The sequence below is a fragment of the Myodes glareolus genome, chromosome 27 (assembly GCF_982192425.1).
Source record: "Myodes glareolus chromosome 27, mMyoGla1.1, whole genome shotgun sequence".
Taxonomy (NCBI): Eukaryota; Metazoa; Chordata; class Mammalia; order Rodentia; family Cricetidae; genus Myodes; species Myodes glareolus.
In genome coordinates this window covers 14,171,692-14,195,704 of record NC_142052.1, presented here as the reverse complement: position 1 = coordinate 14,195,704, position 24,013 = coordinate 14,171,692, and the positions used below count along the sequence as shown (strand labels likewise).

At 44.3% G+C, this 24,013-nt stretch overlaps 1 protein-coding gene across 5 annotated transcripts; it reads right to left on the bottom strand.

Annotated features, from left to right (window-relative positions):
• Positions 1–12,165: 12,165 nt before the first annotated feature.
• Positions 12,166–23,307, bottom strand: Steap1 (STEAP family member 1). Of its 5 annotated transcripts, XM_048433627.3 has the most exons (6): positions 22,683–22,796; positions 20,087–20,166; positions 18,389–18,503; positions 16,078–16,584; positions 15,507–15,671; positions 12,166–12,870 (listed from the first exon to the last, which is right to left on the bottom strand). In XM_048433627.3, exons 3-6 carry the CDS (start codon positions 18,425–18,427, stop codon positions 12,613–12,615), a joined length of 969 nt encoding a protein of 322 aa, XP_048289584.1. In that variant the 5' UTR covers positions 18,428–18,503; positions 20,087–20,166; positions 22,683–22,796; the 3' UTR covers positions 12,166–12,612. The 5 variants fall into 5 exon arrangements, with proteins under 5 accessions (XP_048289584.1, XP_085540140.1, XP_048289583.1 ...); XM_085684014.2 differs by lacking the exons at positions 20,087–20,166; positions 22,683–22,796 and adding an exon at positions 23,265–23,307; XM_048433626.3 differs by lacking the exon at positions 20,087–20,166 and having other exon boundaries at positions 22,683–22,824.
• Between the last annotated feature and the right edge of the window lie 706 nt (positions 23,308–24,013).

Here is a 24,013-nt window from a genome sequence, read left to right as displayed (position 1 = left end):
CTTAGTAGGGTAACTAGATAGCGGCTATGTATGTTTTAGTTCACAAGAGAGGAGAAATAAATATAAATGAATAGGTAAATTTATTCTGATTATTTTATAGTATGTAAGAATATATCAACGTATATATCAAAGTCCCATGGTTTAATATGTACATTTTCGTAGAATACGAAATAAACTTAATTTGAAGGCTAGAAAAGTAGCCCAGTCAATAGCTCCTGAGGAAGAACACCCAAAGTTGGCCTCTGGCCTCTATAGACACATACATAAATGTGCAGGCACACCTGAACACCAATGTACCCACACCCACACATGACCATAAATGTCTACACTCATACATACTCACAGAAAATAAGTAAGAGAGTAAAAAGATGTGTTTCTAATCATTGTCCTTTAGCTGAGTTAATCAAAATGCTCTAATATTTTCCACAGACATCTGCAGCACATACCAAAACCTCATGAAATCTGAATGAGCAATTCAGTAGAGATTTTTTTCCACTCGGTTCTCTGAAGTGGTAGAATTTCTGGGCCGTGAAGAAGCTGAGCATTGTCAATGACGGTTTGGATTTTTCCTTAGAAAAGGTCCTATCCATTTGGCCTGCGGTACTGTCAGGAAACAGCCATGGTTGAAGGGATTTTCTAAGGACTGAGCAGGTTCAGCCCGTTGCCTAGGGAACGCCTGTCAGGGCCCAGATTTTACACTCACAGCCCACTTTTCTTGGGCACAAACGTATAATTCTCTAATGCTATGTGCAGAAACCCTCCCTGCTACAAGCTGCTTCTTGTCTTCTTCGCAGGCTGAAGAAAGCACCTTTCCAGGCCCAGGGACCGCTCTGGGATCTGCCAGAGCTGCTCCAAGCTCAGAGTGCCTGGTGCCACTGTGGAGTCCACTCTCGGTGACAGCAGGAGCTGTGTGGATGAGAGGGCAGGAACATTAGTCTCCCAGGACTGCCCTAATAAACCGTGAACTTGGTTGTTCATGGAAGTTTTTCTCTTGAAGTTTGGAAGGTTGGAAGTCCCAAGTCAAGGTGTTGAAGAGTCCATGGGTGTCGAAGCCTCCAGGCTTCCTTTGCGTCTTCAGTTTCGGGGTCTGTCTTTACAGGGTCTGTCTTTACAGGGCTGCCTTTCCTGCACCAGTGTGCTTCTGGGTCTTCACATGGTCTGCTCCTGTAGCCCTCTTCGGTCCCTACGTTTACTACTCATATCAGATTGAGGGGCCACCTTGCTCCACGAATAACCTCATGCCAAGACATTCTATTCATTGGGTGTTTCCGTCCCATTGACAAGTCCACAGAATCAAGCAGGTGCTTTTTAATTGTAAATACATTCTCTAGCATTTGGTTTAATGATGCTTGGCAAAGCATTGTTTCTCCCACCCCACCCCCGTCAGATGCTGGGCACAGAGCAGTTGGGGATGCTGGCATTCTCTCCTGGCACTGTGAGGTTTGACATCACCTACACAGCGAGAATTAATAGTGCAACTTTAAAGAAGGGGTGTGGAAGTTATTTTCTTCTCTCTCCCCCGGTTCCCTCGCCCTTGCCCTTCTTGTCTCATTACTGCTCCCTCCACCTGGTTGGTGACTTGGACGCAAAGTATCAGGAAAGCCACACAGGAAAAAAAAAAAGCAATAGTATCCCAAAATAAACCACATTCTATCCATAATAACATCATTCCCAATAAATTCATAATCTAGGAAGTAGAGTATAAGACAACATTGGGAAGGGCGGGTAACAAAGAAAAGCAGCCTGGTGGCAGGGTAAAGGAAGGCTTTCCCTCCTTATCTTGCATATTGACCTGCTTCTTTAGTCCCAGAAGCCACTGCGCCAGTCTCCTACCCCACTTCAGAGACCTGCATAGGACCAAGTTTCTGATACCACCTTGGAAGTCCTGTTGGATTCAGCTTCTCAGTCCCCAGCCCCAAGCCCGGGAGTGGCTTCCAAAGCCTTCCATCTATGTTTATCAGCCAGTCTGTCTCCAGCTCTTCAGATCTCTGGGGAGCATCGGAGCCAGCCGGATCTTCTTACTGGGCCTTTAAGGATTCACCCCATAACTTTGCTGGGGCTGGTTCAGTTTGGTCGACGAGGAGTGTAAACTTGTCTAGGGTTTTCTCGGCCATTGCCGCTTCCTTCCGCTACAGTCTCTGCTTGGCCCTTAGTAGGCAGTTTCACCTCCACCCTTTGCTGGTAATCTGCTTCCGCGCCCGCCAAGAGCCTTTTCTTTTCCCCCAATTCCTCAAATTTCCTGGCCTACTGATGCTGCCCTTTCATATTTTTCAGTCGTTAGGAATCCTTTTTTGTTTTGTTTTACTTTTGAGACAGGGACTCACTGCACAGATCTACCGGCCTCTTCCTCCCAAGTGCTGGAATTAAGGACATGTACCACTGCATCTAGGCTACTACGGCTTCTTTTGAAGTCATAACTTTTACAGCATTTTAGAGGCCTCTGAAGGATAAGAACAAATGTAGGCAGGTGTGGTGTGCGCCTACAATCAGTGCTCAGGAGGCTGATGCAGAAGAATCAGCGGCTCAAGCCTAGATGGGCGTACAGAAAAAGTTCTAAGTTGGCTTGGGTGCTAGGAGTGGTGGGGCGCACCTTTAATCCCAGGGCTCAGGAGGCAGAGGCAGGCGGAGCTCTGTGAGTTTGAGGCCAGTGTAGTCTACAGAGTGAGTTCCAGGCCAGCCAAGGCTGCACAGTGTGACTCTGTCTTAAAAGAAAAGAAAAGAAAAACAAAAACAAAAACTAAAACAAAAACAAAAAAAGCAAAAGCCAAACAACAAAAAGAAAGTGCTAGGCTATCTAGGGCTACAAGACCTTATCTTAAAAGACAAAAAGGGCCAGGAGGGGGGGAAAAAACAAGCAGAGAGAGTGGGGAGGGGAAGTGGAAGGGGGGGGCAAGCGAGCAGGCAGTGTTCACTATGACGCAGTTACTGTAAGGGGTTTCTCTAAACTGCGAGTTATCAAACTTGTTCTGTACAGGATCAGAGAGTAGAGTAAATATTAAAGCTTGTGGGCTTGTAATGCTGTCTTTGAACTGCAACTATTTTAATCTGCTTTTTTTAGGGCAGACACAGATAACAGCAGGTGAAAATTGGCTGGTTTCTACTAATATTTTACTTTACAAACTCAGGTAGTGGGCCCTCAGACTTACATATCAGAGTCTGTGGAAAAACTTGAGAGACATTGTTCTCTTCCCCTTCAGTGTTCCAACCAGTAGGTCTGGGCTGATGGCCGATAACTTTTCCTGGGGAAGTTCAAGGGAACATCTCCCTAGTAGGCACTATCAACATTCCAAAGTATGATCAAACAAATAGTTTTCACCTCAGCAAAACAAAGACATGGTTGATTCTGGAGCAAGATACTGTTGGCTATGGCTCAGGAGCTGACATTTAGGTCTTCCTAAATACCATGGTCCAACCAGGTAGCAAATTCATGATGTTTTTATAGAAACAGAGTAAAATAGGTCATAAGGCAAGACCCTTCAACTGTATCAGAGGAACCATCAGGTAGGTTCCAGCAAAGCTGACCAGGAAGCTGCTCTTCCAGGCTTCCGATGCTACCTGATGGCATCCTTAGCTTTTGGGTTGGTGGAAGTCAATGGTGTGCTAAACTGAAAGATTCCATAGGGGTTCACCCAACAGTCACAAGGATGTTAGAGGTGGGTTAAGAAGAGCTAGTAAGGGGTCCAAGATAGCACAAGATAAATTATACTTAGGTATTCAAGGAAATACACTGATCCCCCTCAGACCCATCTTTGGGATCCCAAAATGAGGTTAAACTTCAAATCCAGGACAGCAATATACTCTTATAAGCACTCTATATTGAGGTGTGGTTCTATCCACCCTTAATCAAGGCTTTCAGCCTCACCCAGCAAGGTGGTCTAGCAAGTTGTTGAACTGCATGAAATCTCTTTTCTGGGAGACAAGCCCCCCCTATGCCCAGTGCCTTTTCATTCTCCCAGCATGAGACTCCTGGGAAAATCCCCATAGCTGGGGGTGTCTATTGTTTCAATAATCTGATGGTCAAAATGAGACACAAATGTCTCTCTACACTATTTTCCTTTCTGTTAGGCCAGTTTCAGAGTGATGTGATAGGATCTACATTTGGGAAGAGTTGCCTTGGGTGCTGAATGGAAAACACTCTGAGACCAGGGGTGGCCCAAAGTGGTAAGGGTAAGGACTGACTGAGATCAGATGGAGTTCAGTGGTTTCAACCAAGATGACTTTGGTGGTAAGGTCACTGTGTGGACAGTCAAAGTAGAGGTGAAGGATGTAGGAGAACTAAATATGTGAGAACTGAGCTGTAGGTTGGAAACAGATTTATTTTGATGCTACAGGCAATAGAATTTGCTGATAAACTGCCTGGGGGTGTGAGATAAAGAGCAGGTTGTTGAAGAAAACACCTAGCATCTGTCTTGAGCAACTAAATGAAAAAGGGAAGGAAATTAAGCTTTTGTCTTTAGCATTTTATATTTGATCTGTTTTTCAGATACTCAAGAAATGTCATATAATATACTGCCTGTAATAGGAGCTCAGGGGAAAGACTAGGAATATAAATTTGGAATTATTAACATAGTTTTCATGTTTTATATTTGTGCTAATTGAATTTAGTTATTATACCCTATATTCCTATATTCTGGGTGACATTAGAGATGAGGAGGAAGTTGAGGGGTTAACCTTGCTAGGTAGAGATGATGGGGTCCAGGCTCATTGAAGGAAGTAGAGAAGACATATAGGGAGACATGCAAGAATACCAAAGTTCACCAAATGTTACTTGTGACCGTCTATGATGGGGACTGTAGCTTGATCACCAGATGATAATGAACAGAAGAGATTTTCTTCTTTTTTAAAAACAAAAGCGCATGCTTCCTGTCATGATTGCAATCAGAGAGCATCATACCCCATGGCCATGGGCGTCAACAAGGGCCACAAGATGATAAAGGACACAACTGGTACCAGGGACGCCTCTCCAAGCCCAGCAAGTTCCTGCAGGACATGATCTGGGAGGTGTGAGGCTTCAGTCCCGATGAACAGCAAACAGCGTGCCAGGGAGGTGCTCAAGCATCAAAGAACAAATGCACACTCAAGTATAAAGAAGAGGGTGGGCACACACATTTGCAACAAGAGGAAGCAGGAGGAGCTGAGCAACCTGCCCAAGATGTGCCTCCTTCAATGAACGTTGATGCTCCACAGGTTAAAAACAAAAACAAACAAACAGACAAAAAACAAAAACAAAGGGCGTTTTACAAAGTACAAGTAAATGCCAACCTCCATTTCTAAGACCCAGAAATGCATTCTTCTATAGTGTATAGAAATAGAGACATTTCAGATGGGATTGTTTTCCACACTTTGCGTGCTTTATGCACCTGAAAAGGAACATTAATTATTAGTTTGTTTGTTGTTGGTGTTTGTTTTTCTGGGCAGTTGGGAAGAGAAGACCAGCGGAAGCTTGGAGACACAGGGAAGAAGAGCAGCCAGATGGGTCAGCTGGATGAGTCATGTATGTGAGTCTCAGCAGACTCCTGTTCTATAGGGAGCTGTAGAGTAGGTGGAGCATTTCATGTGAGCTTCCCTGGATTCCTGCTGGAGTTAGGATAGCAAGGACATGGTTTCCATCCATCAAAGCACACCCCTAGACCAAAGGCCACCTCCCCTGCAAGGTCCCCTGTCACCCATTCTGGGGGAGAGGTGATGCAAAGTGGTTTGGTGCTGTTATGGCTGAAAAGCTCCGCTCAGCAAACTGTCTTAGCAGCAGGCTTTTCTGTGAATTAAGATGAGAACTACTTCTTTGGTTGGAACCTCCAACTTACCCCCAGCACAATCCAGAAAGCCCATCCCTCCCCACACCTTTCCAAACCCTACCCACTCAGAGAGTCTCCGAGCAGCATCACATTCTTAGAGGTTACTTAGGCTTCCTCCTCTGAGGGTGCCAGCTGCCCAAGCCCCTGCCTAAAGTGCTTAGGTTTTGGCTATACTTGGACACAAGCCCAGCTTGTGGTGGACACATCTTCACCCCTCACCTATGACCTATAAAGTCTTCCTGCTTTCTTTTGGGGGTGCAGTTTCACTGGCCTCCATCTCTGGAATTGGAGAGCTCCCCAGGAGTTGCCTTGCTCAAACAAACCTGTATACTTTTTTTCAGTGCGGCTTGACCTGGCTTACTGTGTTGGTGGAGAAACTGTTATCGGGGGGACAGAAACCTATTACTACTCAGAACCTTTGGCTCTCAGCTACTACCCTAGTTGCATTATTTGGGGGAACATGGAGCTCGCAATGTCACAGAGGCTTGTGAGAAACAGAAGAAGTTAGAAAGGTGGGGCCCCAGCTGTGGAAGCCCAGTTCAACTCTAATGTTTCCTCATCCTGGGCTTTTGTTATAGATTTGTTTTAAAAGGTTCTTGATATTAAGCAAATACAAACAAACCTATCCCTCAAGTTCTTAACATTTGGTTCTGCTGTGTAAATCTATTAATATTTATCTTTCGTGGTAGCACAATTTAAATTTACAAAGTGAAGGTGAGTTTGAAATCGTTCTCGGGGTCCTGTGCTTTGTAGCTTCGTGTGTCTAGCATACGTCCCTGCCCCCAGCACCTCCAGCTTTGCTTCCCAGTTCTCTGACTCTCAGAGGGTCTAGCAGAGCACAGCAGGAGTAGCAGCCCCAGGGAGAGTCACGGGCTAACATGGCCTTTTTTCCCCCTGCTCTTGCTTTCCAATGCTGCACCGGGATCCAGACTTTTGCTGAGTCAAGTCTCGTTTCACTAGCAGTCTCGTCTCTAGACAGGGGATTAGAGAACTCAGGTGATTTCGTCCTCTTCCAGTTCAGTAATTTTATAGCTACAAGAACTGGCAGCTTGTTCTTGGCATGTTTCAAATGGGCAGCCCTGAACTATTCTGGTAACTGTTATTAGCCACAAGGAACAAGAACCCCTGGTCATCAGGAGGGGAAGGTCCTGGACTTTACCTTCGGGTCATGTGGAATGATCACAAGTCAGTGATTTACTAATTTAATTAAGCATGGGGATTATTTTCAACGAGTTGAAGAAAAATTACTGGCTTCAAAGGGCCGCTCACAAACGCCTGGAAAATTGGCAGCAAAGAGAGAGCCTCAAATGAACTGAATGCAACAGCATTCCATCCACACCCAAAGGTTTCTAACACCTTTGCTTTGAAGATGGCTTTTAGAGAAAAAGAGCTTTTGTAGGTGGCAAGTTTTTGGAGGAAAATTCTGAGAGCTGGTGATACTGGAGGGAGGTAGAGGAACCAAGGATGTAACTCATTTGCAGAGCTCAGGCCTGACATACGTGACGCCCTGGTTAGGGGCCCCAGTACAGACTAAACCGGGTGTGGTAACATAGGCCTGCAATCACAGTACTTGGAGACAGAGGCAGGAGGAGCAGAAATTCAAGGTCATGGGATCAGCGACCAGCCTTGTCTATAAGACTGTCCAAGAATGGCCCCGCCCCCTCCCAAGCCAAAAAACAGCAAAGAAAACATTTATATTTCTAAAATGAATTTGTATGTTAATTTCATGGACCACAGATTCCACGCCATTGTGCCATACCTTCTTACATATTCTGTCAGATGTGGTAGTCTGGGACCAGGAAATCATGCCAGCATCATACATTTGTTCCTTATTAACATAAAATGATGTTAAATGTACCATTAGAATAGTAAAGACATCATTTTAACAGGTTTTAGTCATCCTCCCCACAATGGTAAGATTTTCACTGAGCAAATATCTGAGAGGATAGGCCTGGGTTGACAGTTTTTGAATAGGGTAGATTTGCTTAGAGGGGAGAGTGAGTCTGGGTTCATGGTCAGCCGTTAGCCAGGCACAAAGAGACTCCTAAAAGTGACCAGTTTCTTTCTTGACTAAAAGTGTCGGAAATGCCAGAAATGTCCTTAGGTCTCATCCTTGCCTTGCGTCAGAAATGCTAGAAGTGCTTGTCAAACTCCTCTGGCCTTGGGGTGTCAGGAAAGGGCTAGGAGTCTGGTCTGCCCCTCTATTTCCCCCTCTCCTGGAGTCATACAGAGACTGTGATTAAAGCTACATGGCCTGGATACCTGGGATAGAAACTGGCCGGACCAGCTCATCCCCACTCCTCCATCCAGCGATGCCCTATTAACTCCAAGACAGCAACGTCAATGGTTCTCCACTTTTGGGGATCCCTCCAGCTACAAAAGATCTGCCTTTCTTCCTTCTCTTAAACTTCATGTAATAAAATTATTTCAAAGACTTAACATCCATGAGCCATGAATCTCATTATTTGAGTTTTCAAGACAAGAGCCCAATGAGGAAAAACAACCCAAATCTACAGCTTTAGAGTGACTTTGGTGGTCCTAGCCCCACACGTTAAGCTCACCAAGAGCCCCCTAAGATGGTGAGACTTCCTCTCTCAAGCTTTCTCTTGCCAGATATGTGGTTATAGCAATGGGGAAATGACTAGTGCACCTAATGTCACCCGGAACTTCCCGCATCTTTCTAAAATGCAATTTTAATGGTGCTGAGCCCCTGTTTGCAGCTTTGCAGTGGTTTCCTGAGACCCAGAAGGATTTTGGTACAGACAGGTTCACGTCACAAAATAATCCTAATAGCCTGTATGGCCTTTGTCTCTCTCCAGAGTGTGGTTTCTTCAGACACGTGGTTCCAGCAGGTCTGAGCTAGACTTTCTAATCTATCAAACCTCGCCTGGCCTCCCGTTCTACCTGATGTCTTCCTACTTCCACTTCAGCATCCAGTTCTCCCGTTCTACCTGATGTCTTCCACTTCCACTTCAGCATCCAGTTCAAGTTCCTCATTTTCTGTATCCACCTCACACCACATGGCTCGGTTTTTCTAAATAGCCGTTCCTTCCTTAGAGATTCACGGTACACTCAGAATCCAGTGAGCTACTAGAGCTGGTTGGCCTTCTGAGACTTAGAAGGAATTTGGTCTTTTCTGTCTCGTGCATTCTTTACTGCCCCTGGCTTGCTGTCTGCAAAGTGTTAATGAATAATTTTTGAGGAAAAAGAAACTCAGGACTACATCAAGGCAAATACCTTCTTTTGTTGAAAACAATTCTGAGTATGTACATGTACGTGTGTGTATGTGGGGTGTCTTTCTCACCTGATCTCCACCTTAGTTCTTTTTTTTTGTTTTTCTGTTTTGTTTCTTGTGTTTTGTTTTGTTTTGTTTTGTTTTGAGACAGAGTTTCTCTGTAGCTTTGGAGCCTATCCTGGAACTAGCTCTTGTAGACCAGACTGGCCTCGAACTCACAAAGATCCGCCTGCCCCTGCCTCCCGAGTGCTCCATCTTAGTTCTTGAGACAAGCTTTCTCACTGAACCTGGAGTTTGTGGATTTTGCTAGTCTAGGTGGCCACCAAGTCCCAGGGATCCTTCTATCTCCAACTCCTCAGCACTAGGATTACCGGAGGTACACACTGTACCTGGCTTCTTACATGGGCGCTGGGAAGGCACATTCAGGTCCATGGGCTTTGCAGCAAGCACCTCACCATATCTGCCCAGCCCCAATGTTGTGGTGAGGGTGGTTGTTTTAACTTTTGATACATAAAATTTAAGAGAAGAGAAAATGGAGAAGAAAGAAAAATGTCATCGTGGGAGTTATAGTGTGACATAGTGAGTCACACAGTAAACCCTTGAGTCCACGTATCTTTACTCGCAAGTGTTCATTGAAAGTCATTGGTCTGGTTCGAGGTCTCTGGTTTCTACTATGCTATCCATACTCACTGGGACTTCTCTTGGGTATCATGATGTTGCCCTGTGTTGTGGAGATCCTGCAGCTCTGGGTCTGCAGGACCAGCTCCTTCACAAGCTCCAGTAGATATAGATGGGTCATGTTGGGGTGGGCCAGTTCATAACCCTAGTTCTGGACCTGGGTGGTTGCAGGGTTGCCCTATCCGCCAGCTCTGCTCCATCCTCACCACCAGGGGAGCTCTCCAGCATTGTCCAGGCTAGCTCACTCTTTGTAGCAAGGAGCAAGGGGCGTGGCTGGGTCTCCTGTTTTCGAGCCCTCAGAGCAGGCTCACCCACACTACACCACCAGGGCGCGCTCCACTGTGTTGCCCAGGCAAGGCACAGGGCCCAGTAGTGGGGCCAGCACTCTCTCCCTCCCTCAGGCCCTGGGGCCAGCTCGCATCCCTCCCTCCACTTCCCCACTCTCCACCAAGGAGTAGAGTCTACAGTGCTGCCCCGCAAGGTGCAGGGCCTGCTCTTGGCTCTCAGGCCCTCAGGGCCAGGTTTCCTTTCCACCACAGGAGGCAAAGAGCAGGGCTTGTGGCGGGGGTGGGGTGGGGGGCGGGGTGGGGGTGGTGGTGTTCCTCTCCCTTGCCCACACCACCCTATGGCAGATGAGGGTCGGGCCGGACCTCCCACACTCCCGTTCTCCGGGTTGGTTCACCAATATTGTTGTAAAAGACAACTTTTACTGCTTCTTCTGCTTGTAACAATACTGTTGAATGGGTGTAAAAAACCTCCGAAGAACTACAAACAAAATCTGGATGTCCTCTGACTCACAGCTAAGTCTGAGGCTGCTGCAGCCTCCCTTTTCCTGTCATAAGAATTCCTGAGTCTGTGTGGTGTCATTAGCCATTAATCCAAGACTTGAGAGGCAGAGGCGGGCGAACTCTGTGAATTCAAAGACAGCCTGGTCTACATAGTGAGACCCAGTGTTTGTTTGTTTTTTTTTAAATCGAGGAGGTAGGTATTTGTTGTTTCAGAGGAGCCGCACTGTTGCCTGTTACAGAGATGGGATATTAAACCCAAGCCAGCCGGAACTGAGTTGCTGCCCTTGCAGGCCTCTCTGTGGTTCCACTGGTAGCAATGGTCTCTGGGCCGAATCCTCTATGGTGGTTGGATGGCTGGAACTCAGGTGCTGCTTCTTGGTGCTAAAGGTTGTGACATTTTGCTGCGCCCCTGGGGCTGCAGGTACTGCCAGCCTTGGCTGGTTGACTGTGGCGTGACAGACGCCACACGTGGATAAGTCTTGGCTGGTTGACTGCGGCAGGACAGACGCCACACGTGGATAAATCTCGGCTGGGATGACCGTGGTGGGACAGACGCCACACATAGGTAAGTGGTCCCATATTACATCTCCTGGTTGAATCTGGCTGTGGCTCTAGCCCTGCACTTCCGTTTCCTCTCGCGACGAACCACTACCCAAGGTCACACCTGCAAACGTGTCTATGTGTTTTGCAACTCATGTTCACTGAATTTAATTTATCCATAGGATAAATCTATTCATGGGATAAATTCCATAGAATATCCATAGTATAAATCTACCCATAGGATAAATCTATCCATGGAATAAATTCCATAGGATAAATTTATCCATAGGAGCCTCCTACCTTGCTTCCTATTACAAAAGAAAAGTTATCTTTGTAAAAGAGCAAAATATTTAAAGGAAACCTAGAATCTAGCTGAAGAATGCACTAGTTTTTTTCCTCTAATTTTGCAAAGCTCTGCTGTCTATAATTGTATAAATGGGTGGAAAAGATAAAGTCGATAATGTTTTCTGGTCGTAACAATCTCGGAGTGTAGAGTGGGTGAGGGAGACTTGGGAATGAACACTCTGTTTTTCAGGAACTCACTCCTGGAGTATTTTTGTCAAACTAGGAAAGTAAGTTCTACTGACCTGCCCCCAACCAGGGTAGAAATGATGAAATTTACTTTTTCTTCTGGATAACAGAGTTTTGCTTGGCTGGATGTGTATGCGATATTCCTCTGCTGCTCTGTTTCTGTAGACACATCTCTGTTGTCAAGTATTTCATAAATAAACCTGATCACATCAGAATAAAGTTCTTCAATAATAATCATAACATACCTCATAGATATATACAACTATTACATGTTAGCTGCTCTGATTTCACCATGACTCATTGTCTGCATGAACTAGAATAGTCTTCTGTATTCCATAAATATGTAACTATTAAAACACCAAAATTTTAGATCTAGCTTAGTAGTTAAAACATTTGCTCTCGCTGAAGACATGGGTTCAGCTCTGAGCATTCACACCGTGGCTAACAACTACCTCTTAATCCCAGTCTACGGAATCTGACTTGCTCTTCTGGCCTCTGAGGGCACAGGCATGTACATGGTGCACATACATACATACATACATACATACATACATACATACAGGCGAACACTCATACACATAACAAAACAAGTCTGAAAACAGATGATAAAGATTTGTATTTCAAGGCATTTAAAAATTTATAACGATAAATCTGGTAATTTGGTTGTTTAGCTATTCCACATAGAGAAAATATGCTAAAGACTGGTTCATTTTTTTTAATTACATCTGTCAGAACATGAACAAATTCGAAACGTACCACCCGTGCACAGATAAAATAAGATACTGAGGTAGGGCCCATGGAAGTGAGATGGCTCAACAGGTGAAAGTGGACAAGTCTGATGACGTGGGTTCGATTCCTGGCCTCTCATGTCTTAGAAGAGAGCTGACATCCACATACATGCCCTGGCACTCATGTGCTTATGCACATACACACCAAATAAACAAACAGTTGTAGTAGAAACTAAAGTGTTATCCTGAAGTATTCATTTTATTAACAAACACAAACTTGAGATGTTTATAGTAAAACATATCAATATTGAGCAATTCTACAGCCTGGAGGCCATCTCCGTCCTGTTTGTTTTGCTGGCATCTTCCCAGCCACATCTAATCTTCATTATCTTCCTCCTCAAGCAGGGCAAGGAGAGCACGACTTTACACATCAGGACAACAGTTGGAAGGACAACTGCTATCATAAAAGTCGGAGGCGTGTACCATACAAACTGGTTGATATCCACCCATTTATTCCAGGCAAAAATCAAAGCGTGCACTGTGCCCAGAAGAAGAGAGACAATTCCTAGTTTGCTCTGCAAAAGAAAATACATTATGACCCTAAGTAAAGGTTGATTCAGTATTAGTAGGTTCCAACCTACCTGCTTGGGACTTGTTCTATTGCTTGGAAATCCTTTCATTTAGAAATTCTTTCATTTACTACAGCTATTTTCTCAACATGGTCCATCCACACCTTTCTATTCTTTTCATAGTCTGTCCTCATCACATGACTTTTGGGTAACTGTTCTTGTTTCTAAGGTAAGTTGAAAAGTCATTACCTTTTTCTTAGGAAATGGTCAATAGCTCTATCTGTGCCTTCTCTGCCATTCTGCTTAAGACAGCTTTCTTAAGGTGTTTCTGTTTTATTGGGGGTGATGGGGCTCAAAACCAGGGCCTTGCGCGTGTTAGCTGAACACTCTGTAGTGGGTCAACATCCCGGATTCATTATGACATTTTATCTTATTGATTTTATATTAACACTGCCTACTAGGCAATAAATAAAATTGGACACTGTCTTATAGCAGGGTCCTGGCAGGAGCAACACAATATTTTGAACATGTCAGGCGTTCAATGAATATTGCTGATTGATTAAAGAATACTGTAAAAAAAATCAATCTGACCTCAGTGATCTTTATCAACTGATGTTATTCTAATTATGTAAATAAATAGAAAATGGACTTTATGTGGTGTGTGTGTGTGTGTGTGTGTGTGTGTGTGTGTGTGTGTGTGTATACAGTTTTCCAATGAATCATTTTTTAATGCCAAGCAAAATGTTTTAGTAAGAGAGGTTGGGAAAATAACCGTAGAGGTCTCCCTTCTCTACATAGAAAAAAGTCATTCTGATGTTTGTTACAAGGCCCACAAATCTACTACTTTTTTTTCTATTTTTTTTTCTGATGCCCTATGCTGGAAAAAAAAGAAGAGAAATAAAATTACTGGTCTACTTACATTAGAGAAGGTCTATTGATATCACAATTGTAAGTTCTAGAGGAAGTTAGGAAAAGTAGTGAGAAAAACCAGGCCAGTCAAAACACTTGTTTCTTTATATATATTTGAGACAGGGTCTCACTATGTAGTTCCCACTAGTCCGGAGCTCACTACGTAGATTAAGATGGCCTTGAACTCAAAGAGATCTATGTTTTTAAAACATTCTATATTCTAATAGGATGGAACAAACACCGGGAATCATTTCAGGGTTTGAACAAACTCAAACTAGAAGATATGAAGAACAAGTTCAACTTGTTGAAACGATTTGACATGAAACAGAGAGAAAGCTGTCCAGAGCTGTCCACTGAAACACTTTTAAGACATTCTGACAAGATTCTTCTAGATAGCCATTACTGGAAATGATCATTAGCCTGACAAAATGAAAATATCTCAACAATTCAGCTGTAATCTTATCCCTCAATTAAACAGCCACACTTCTATTTTTAGTTATGAACTGTGGAGGTAAAATGGTAGTGTTCCAAGTCTCCCACTCCAGGTGAAGTTTCTAGGTTAGTAACTGAAAATGCTCTTGGGTGTGTGGATTAACTTCCCTAAATGGGTATTATCTACTTACGGGCCCCAGCTACCAGGGTGGACTTGCCAAGGTGCAGTGCCCAGACTCAGATTAATACTGAAAAGTAGTGCTCAGTGCACACGTGACAGAAAAGCAATGTAAGAAAGTATTTCACGAGGGAGACAACTCCATGGCTACTGGCTGAACACAAAAATCAGAAAATACTTTTCTGAGAGAATGTGCTACCGAGTCTAAAGCATGGAGGAATAAAAGAAACTTTGCGGCCTTATCAGAAGGCCCCACTGTCTCTCGGAGACACATATGGACATGTGGAAGAGATAGGGAAGAATGCCTCACTGTGGGGAAATCTCTAGAACCATACAAGTTAAGACTGTGACTTTAAAACATTTCTCAGTTACTTGTGACAGAATTAAGTTGAGCTCCTTGGCTCTTGCTACACGGAGTCTTTTTAAGTGTGGGCCTCTACCTAGAAGCTGTGTGAGTTCATGACAGGATTCTAAATTCCAGAAATATTTTGAAAGTTCAAGTGATTAAGCTAATTTTGCAACTTAGAAAAAGCACCTTTATAAATGAGATAACAGAACTAGGTGTGGTGGCTCATGCCTATAATTCCAGTACTTGGAAGCCGATATAGGAGAATTGCCTTAAGTTCTAGGCTAGCCTGGGTTATATAATAAATTCCAGGCTAGCCTGGGTATAAGTATGAGATTTTATCAAAAAAATTAGGAATCAGAATACTTTCAGTCAATAAAATTTTGGGATTTAGAGAAACATTTGTTTTTCCTCTAGAGAACATAAAACTACGTGTCTTCAAAGCATGACTAAAGTCAAGGGATAGAAAAATAATGTTTATATTGGGGGACTAGTAAACAGTTGATATTCCTCAAACATATTTATAGTTATTGGATGGGAGCAGCAAATTGTCTAAAACATTTTAGATGTGAGAAACAATGTTTTTGTTTTAGTAATGTCTCTTATTTATGTCTCCAAAATGTGTCTGATAATTTAAAGAAGCCATAGAAAAACTAAGAAAACATTATTAAGTGGAAGAGTATGGGATCTTTACTACTGGAAAACATTATTTTTCTAGAATAAATCAATATATTTAATATTCTAAGAAGACTAGGGTCACCTTTACACATCACTTACCTGAATATAGTGAAATTCTCTCCATGTTAAAGAGTCACTCACAGACGGAATAGATGTCACTGCCAGGAGAGCCAGGATGGCCAGCCCCACAATCCCCAGGGACACGTAAATCTCCATTCTCCAAACATCATGCTCAATCCAGGCATCCTCTTTGTTTTGCTGAACCTAAGTAAAAGAGGAAAGCAGCCAGACCTGTTGATACGTGGGCTTATCTGATGGCTAATTCTGACAGAACCAGAGAGTACATGGGAACTCTGGGAATAAGCAGAGGGTAAGACAACCAGTCCTTGCAAGGTCACACTGCCAGGAAGCCAAGAGCGAAATATGACCCTGTCTTTGCAAAGTATTTTTATGTTGAAATTGCTATTTATTTTCAATTAAAAAATACTCCCTGATATAAGATGACAGATGCTCTTGAAATTACAATAACAATTTTTAAAAATGAAGGATAATTTCTTAGAGTGTCAACAGGGGCCTGGGATACTACTGTTAACTAGAACAAGAGGGTGTTAATTCGTTAGGTCATTTGAACCTTTCAGCTTGTTAACCTTGCAGGGTGACCCCCTCCTACCTGGTTGTACGCCCAGTTGAGCAGCTTGTATCTGTAGGAGCGCCTCATTGGGTAAGACAGACTATAAAGCGCGTGCAGCACAGCCAAGAAGAAGCTGAGGAGCCCGAACTGCTTCCTGGCCAGCATCCACCTATCTAGCCACGGGGGGAATTTCTTGTACTTGGTTCCATTGCGAAGCTGCACAACTGCCGCTATCACCCCTGGCAAATAGACCAGTGCCAGGAGTGTGATGGAGACCATCGGCAGGACTTTGTTGATGACCAGGATTGGGATCTTATAAAAATATTGTTCACGGGACGTTACTAAAGGGTAAATGATTTCCCTCAGAACAGTGTACAGGAAGGTCAGAGACGATACAATGGCAGCGATTTTAATTGGCAAGCGCCAGTTTGGGAAGAATTCCTGCGTGTGCTGAAGCTCAGAGGGGCAGTCAAATGCGTCGACGTGGACCATGTGCGGCAAATGTGCCTGTCTTTTCAGCATGCTGGTCTCTCCCGTGTCCTGAGACTACAAAAGAAAGAAAGAAAGAAAGAAAGAAAGAAAGAAAGAAAGAAAGAAAGAAAGAAAGAAAGAAAGGGGACATCTTAATGGAAAAAGCAATGGATTTCCTTCACTCTACCTTCCTGCTCCACCATTGTGCTTCTCAATGAATAGGACACTCAGAGACTTGCTTGTGAATACCACTCAGCTGTGGTACAGTCTGGGTATGACTGACCAAAGGTGCACCTTGAGACACCGGCGTACTTCCTTCTTTGTGTTTGAGACAGAATCTCCTGTAGCCCAGGCAGACCTCCTGCTCCCTACATAGCTGAACTGATCGGCCAGGTTCTGTGCGAGTGTTGCCACCAAACTGGATTCCAGTTCTCTTTAAAACGAAAGAGAGACGTGCTGACATGCTAAAGCTTAGCCATGTCTCTTGAAGATTTGAAATAATGGCATCATTTTAAGAAGCCAAAATGAAAAGAAGTTATTAAAAAAAATTCCAATTTTCTTTGGCAAAACCAGCAAACGTGTATATCATATTGGGCGACCTGCAATGTTTCTCTTGGTTCCTGGGCACTTATACAGAACAGTGGCAGAACAAAGGATCAGGAGGAATAGGGCCGTTACGAGTGGAAAAAAGCATGAATTTCACTATGTAGCTGTGCCGCTGCTTCCACACAAGTTCACACCCCTCTGTCCACCGCGTTTTTGGTAGTCAGTAATTCAAAAAGAATGTGGGCCGAACAATCTGTCATTTCCACAAGGGATACACCGAAACAAACTTACAAAATTCAAATTAAGACCATAGAGTGTTCCATATCATGTTCCTTCACGAACCGCTGGCTTCCTACCCCTGATTTCAGTTTCCATGTTCATAGCTCCATGCGTGCCGAAGGAGAAGCCTCCGCTGCTTGTCCTGACAGTCAGTTATCTCGCTCATCGCATTTCCTGCAGACCCCATAACTCCCGGTGATGGAGAACGACCTCTCTAACCCATCTGGATTCTCCTTTGAGTCAGAAACCACGGTTCTACAGTGTCTTTCTCATTACACTCCACAGGGGAAGTGGCCTCTCTAACTCCTACGTGCTAACACACCTCAAGTGAATTAGCTGAGAACAATTTTCCAGCTAAGAGTGAAAATTAGGGTACAGTCAGTAAGAGAGCTTACTTGAAAAATGAAAATGATTTGTTTTCCGGGGTTATTTTTGTAGGATATATGCCTGCAATTCTTAATCTTTTCCCTCTTTGAATAATTAATAATCTATTATAATTGCATTTTACATATTTTAAAAAGGTAAGTATTTGGAACTGAAAATTCCTAACACTTTTTCATATGTTGTAGTAAGAAACATCTAATCCTGTGGTTGGCCCAGAGTGGGATAAATGATTCTTTGCCTGAAAAGATTTATCTGTTTAAACTCTGAGTCATAGTCCACATGGAGGTCTCTCCTGTGAGCTCCCACAGTGCCTATGAAAATGTTCACAAAACTACTAGTAAATGGGACATCGTAATTTTTGTTTTTAAACTTAGAACCAGAGGTGTTGGAAAGGACTTAAAGGGCTCTGGAGATTATCTAGTCCAGTTCATTCACTTTATACAGAAATACAAGACCTCAGATTTTCAGGGACCCAACGAAGGCTATTCAGCTAAGCCCAGCTAATCAGTCAAGTCAGCTCAATTATACCACACTGCCCAGACTCAGGCCAGCTTCAGCCACAGAGACCAGCAGACTAGAATGGAATGCACTTTCTCAACACTAGCAAGTTCAGAATACACTCGCAGTGTGCATTGATTTTAATTATTAGCTATTACACTCATTATTTTACCGAGTAGGTGTCATCATCCAGATTTCTCTCAGGCTTCATTTTCCAAAGTTCTTCTTGCTTTGTAATATCTTTACCAATCTCCACAAATGCTATAAAATAGTAAGGCTTCAGCTACCTAGAAAAATAAAAAAGTCTATTCCATTAATGATACTATTGTTTGATGGAACAATATAAAGTATTTATTCACTTTAGAATAAGAGATGATAGATACAATTAAGGTTCAAATAGTGAACAAGCCGGGCATTTAGAGAGTGGCGAAGCAGAGCATTAAAGTCAGCTATTTGTTCAGTGGATGGCCTGTAGCTGTAGGAAACATCGAGGATTAGCTGTTACTTCAGGAAGATTCCCAGTTAGAAGAAAGCTCATTCCCCTTAAAGGTAAATGGAATCAGGAATGCAGTCTTTGGCTTTGACAACAATGCTATCAATGGAGGCCTAAGGTAGCTGATACAGAACATCAGGAAGACATGTTTCATGGGCTTCCGGGGTTGAAATCTGAGACAATAATTAACTTATCTGTAAATTGAAGTGTTCCCGAAGGCAGTGAACGGCAGAGACAAGATTATCAGGGTGAATCCCAACAGTTGCTTCAAGATCCAAAAGGTTGTATTGTCAGAGTGTCTTTTGAACAAGTCCTGTTGGTAAACATGGCTGCTCATCTATTTCCAATGGGGTGCTGGGTTGCGTTCAACTCCATGGAGAAGAAGCTAGTCAAAAAAATTTCCCAAGGGCTGGAGAGATGGCTCAGTGGTTAAGAGTATTGCCTGCTCTTCCAAAGGTCCTGAGTTTAATTCCCAGCAACCACATGGTGGCTCACAACCATCTGTAACGAGGTCTGGTGCCCTCTTCTGCCCTTCAGGCATACACATGGACAGATTTATGTATACATAATAAATAAATAAATATTTAAAAAAATTTCCCAAACAAAATTATTCCTTAAGGGCTTTCATGAAGACCAATCCAGGCTTGGTTCAGCCTTTTTTTATCCAGGAGATGCAGGATGTCATATTTATAGTGGCATTTCATTTGTATTTTAACAAATAAAGCTTGCCTGAAGATCAGAGAGCAAATCAGCCCCACTGGCCAGCCTTACAGACCAGGCAGTGGTGACACACACCTTTAATCCCAGTAGCCACACTAGTTTGTCATAGAAACCAGGTAGTAGTGGTGCACGCCTTTAATCCCAGCCCTAGAGAGGAATAGAAGATGGGAGGAGACAGCTCTCAGACACAGTCTCATTCTGAGGATTCATGGAGGTACAACCGCCATTTCGGACCGAGGTCAAGGTAAGACCCAGTGGCTGGCTGCTTTGTTTTACAAATCTTTAGGTTGAACCCCAATTTCTGTCTTTGAGTTTTCATTAATCATGTTTCACATATTAGTTTAGTCATTATTCTGAGTGAGCTCTAACTTCACTCTTAGGGGATTACACCTGCAATTTGTACTTTGTCAAATGAAAGAGGAAAAGAAGTTAAACACACAACAGCTATGCTGTTGGAAAACATTCCGAACACTATGCAAGTCTGGACCACCTGCAACACTTTACGAAGTGGAAAGTTCTTTCCAGGGAAAGGTTGTAATACTCAGAATACTTTCCAAGTTTTAAAGGTCAAGACTTTACAAAGAACAGAGGGGGTCACCTTTCCCTAACACCAACATTTTATAGTTAAGGCACTTTGGGACCTATTTCCAGAAGTACCTTTCTTGAAACGTTCACGATGAGAATGTAGGTCGAGCATCCCTCCTGTGAAGACCGCAAAATTGCTCCCAAGCGCAAAACTGGAGTGTTGACGTGGTAACACGGTGGGAAATTCCACACATGACCGCATGGGAGGAAAATAGCAAATATATTATACTGTACACTTTCTAGATAGGGTCTCACTATACAATCCTACCTGACCTGGAACTTGCTATATGGAGCAGGCCTCAAACTCAGAGAGCCACCTGCCCCACCTCCTGAGCACTGGAATTAGAGGCACATGCTGCCACCTCGAGCAGTAAGTGCATTATAGAACATCATCTTCAGGCCAAGCACATACATACGAAGTGTATACGAAGCCTGAATGAGCGTCCTGTTCAAACTTGCATTGTATCCTCAAGATACCTTATTGCGCTTATGTGACTATTAGACTTCCGGTTGCAGGAAGATGACCCAGGGTTGGCCAATTCCTGTGATCACACCGAGTAGCTAGGATGGAGAAGTCTAGTGGGCAGATTAAGTTCTCTTCTGATATCCTCTCCAGGAGGCAGAGAATGCAGAGATGCTCTTAACATTTTGTTAAGTTAGGGTTGTATAAAACTACCATGCCACCCCCTGTGTAAGCTGGAAGACTTCATCTGAACACAGGAAAGCCAACACAGAAAAACCAAATAAGAGATGAAGGACAAGTCCTGGTGACTGGTGGCAATAGTTTAAGTATTTAATGGTTTAAGTACCTGAGACCAAATCTTGGATTTCTCAACTACATCTTAATACTTTCCTTTTTTGTTTGTTTGTCTGTCTGAGTCGGGTGTTGACCATTGTTATTTGAAAGAATTCTGGGTAAAGTGTATGCCATTCAAGAAGCACTCAGAAGGCCAAGCCCCCATAGACACTAAAGAGGAAAAAGTGAGACTTCATGCCTGCCCTGGAGGGGCTTACAGTCTTCCAGAAGCATTATTTCATACCATTTGGTAAGCTTAATCCATATTATAAAGAGTAGTTTGGGAGGGGTGCCTAGGACCAGAGGAGCATGCACGGATCAAAACACAAGAAACGATGGACTAAGGTTAGAGCGTATTTTAACCCCAGCGGTTCAGTATGGTAAAGAAAGTGACGTAAGGATAAATCTATAGTTGCTCACTGCTAATTCACGAAACACACTGTGAATGATGTCAGATGTGGAAAATACAAAGTTAAATGAGAAGACCTCAAAACCCCTTTGGTTTAGGACAGGCAAACACTCCAGCAAGAACTGTGTGGTAATGCCGTGCCTCTTAAAGGACAAAGGTTTAGAGACGGATGGTGGCTCGGGAAAGGAAGCAGAGGAAACGGATGAGAACTCTCTTCTATACCCAGCCCTGTGCCATGCAGCGAGATGCCAGTGCTTGCCGACAGAGAACCACTACGTGGAGATTCTGGGTAGAAAGCCAGCGCGGCCCCAGGAGGTGCCCAGCCGCTTGTTTGCACGGTACGGTACCATGCTGAGGAGCAAGGCCAAGGAAAAACACTCCCGTCAGTAAGGGTGATTGCTGACTGCGTGCCCAGAAACCAGGAAAACAAAATATCAGTTAAATAAAACATGCTGGCTTCCATTAGACAGCAGGTAAACACATAATTGAAGTTCTGCAGGGGGAGAGGTTATGTCAGACTGCCCAGCGATCTCAGCAGGAAACAGCGCAGTGTGAGGTGTCAAGCACTCCAGGATTTGATCCAGTATCCACCAACAATTCCCCATTAAGAGGCGAAGCACAGATTCTGACATGATTTCTGTTTGGCTGAACTAGGATGGCTGGTTTGCTGTTCCTGCTAAATATTGACACAGCCCAACTGACTCATGTTTATGGCCAGGAGTTTAGAATTCAAGAAACCCAATGACTGGAACACATTGTGGGTTGCAGTGTATGTCCCGTCTTGGGGACTTTCAAACGCATTTTGGCTACTCCTGTCAACTACTGGGAGAGGGGGGGTGTTCTTCACAGTGTTGATTCTTAAAGCATTGTTCTGAACATTAATGCAAAAATAAATACCCTTGATTAAATACTGAGTTGTGAGCACATCCCTACCCCAATGGAACAGTGAGACCAAATGCGATGGGTACTTAAATTCTTTGTCTAACAAATGCCAGTCAGTTGATTTCACCAGAGTAACTTATTAAAAGCCTTGACTGACAATTTTGGAGGAAAATCCGAATCCCACCCTGATCCTGAAAGACCGGTGTTCCAAGTACTTAGAATGAAAAATTCCATTAACTAGGAAACCAGAAACCCAAACAAACAGCACAAGGTACCAGCCACTCATTAAGCGATGCAAACTCGAGGAGACTTTGCCAAGTTGGCAAACTTACCACCTGAACCCAATCAGACTGCAAACTTGACCACCATCCTAATCCCAAGCTCTAGCACCAGGGCCTCCGAGTCCTGCTCCCCGCTGGGGCCGCCTAGGGCGGTTCAGAGCTGCGCTGCCCCTAGCACCCTGCCGGCTCGCAGGGACCTCCCACCCCCACGCACCCTCTTCCCTCCCCCAGGCCCGCAAAGTTTCTCAGGGCCCGTGGAGACGAGGAGCAAGTGGCCTGCGAACCACACGAGGGACTCACCCGCTCCTCCGTGGGACCCAACGGCGAGCCGCTGCTGGGACTCCCAGCCCACGGGGAGCCTGATTCCCGCAGCTAGCAGCCTGCGTCTCAGACCCCGCCTCTCGGCCGTCGTCGCACAGCGCCCCCTGCCGGCCGCCAGCGCCCGCTCACCCGGGGTCGCTTGGGCGGCGGTGGGTGGCGCCCCCGCAGGGGCGTGGACTTGGCCTTTGCCTGACCCTTCTCAGGCTCCCAGCGAGGGGTGAGTCCTTCTCTGCAGCACTCCTGGGACTGACTGCACAGGGCGAAACCGTCACCTGGTGGGCTCGCTGAAAACCGACTGCCGGGACCTATGGCATTCGGGATGAGGTCTGGACGGAACCCGGAGTTGTGGATTTCGCCTGTTCCTGCGTGAGACTGCAGGGAACCCAGGTCTCCATCTGCAGGGCAGCGCTCTCGCTGAAGCATAACAGCTTCTCTGAGAACTAGCTGTTAGTACAGTCCGAGAACGAGTCAGAGTTTGTGAGTGACTTTCACCTCCTCATCCCACCTATTAACTGCAGCGTCTCGACTCAATCAAGTATTACGAACCAACAGGAAAGTTACCGTCAATATTCGAAAGTTTCAGAAAGAGAACTTGTCAGCGGGATCTCCTCCTCGAAAGTGGAAGTCGACTCAGTAATTACTGACTGAGTTCTCAATTGCAACATCTCGGGAATTTCGTGCACAGCGTTTTCAGAACTAGTCTGGTTAGGAAACGTAAAGCAAAACAAACTCCCAGCCATTTCCCCGCGATTACCCTTTATCCACAGGGCGCCAAGCACTGCATGCTTTGTTTTATTATTTTATTTCCATCGAAACAGGGTCTCGCTATGAACTCTGGCTGACCTGGAACTCACTACGTACATCATCCCTTATTCATTCATTCATTGTAGGTCTGTGGGAGAACGTTCCATGCGGCTATTCGAGGATAACTAAATGTGTGTGTATGGGGGGGGGGGCACACAAAGCAAAAGTTGAAAGGCGTTCGAAATAAACCAGTAACGTGTGAGTTCTGCAGGTTGAACTCAGGCTAACTTTACCGACTGAGCTGAGTCTCCACCCTGGGTCACAAACCTCCCATCTTACAGAGATCCCCCTGCCTCCTGAGTGCGGGGATTTAAAGGCCTGGTCCACCACGCCTCACTACACTGCATATTTTAATGCTTTCTATACACTTTTTCCGGACTCACTGACTCAAAAAAAAAAAAAAAAAAAAAAAAAAAAAAAAAAAAAAGGTCCTGTAAAAGGCCTTTAAAGATTAAATTATCCTGGGCTGACACCTTGTGGTACAAATAGACACTTGCAGCTTTTAT

What these genes read in the sequence shown, in the direction of transcription:
- Steap1 (XM_085684014.2), bottom strand. Translation starts at nt 18,427, where the DNA reads ATGAAGCCTGAGAGAAATCTGGATGATGACACCTACTCG. An exon ending in TCAACTGGGCGTACAACCAG is followed by an intron (nt 15,672 to 16,077) that starts GTAGGAGGGGGT and finishes TCTTTTACTTAG; the next exon opens with GTTCAGCAAAACAAAGAGGA. An exon ending in GAGAATTTCACTATATTCAG is followed by an intron (nt 12,871 to 15,506) that starts GTAAGTGATGTG and finishes TTTCTTTTGCAG; the next exon opens with AGCAAACTAGGAATTGTCTC.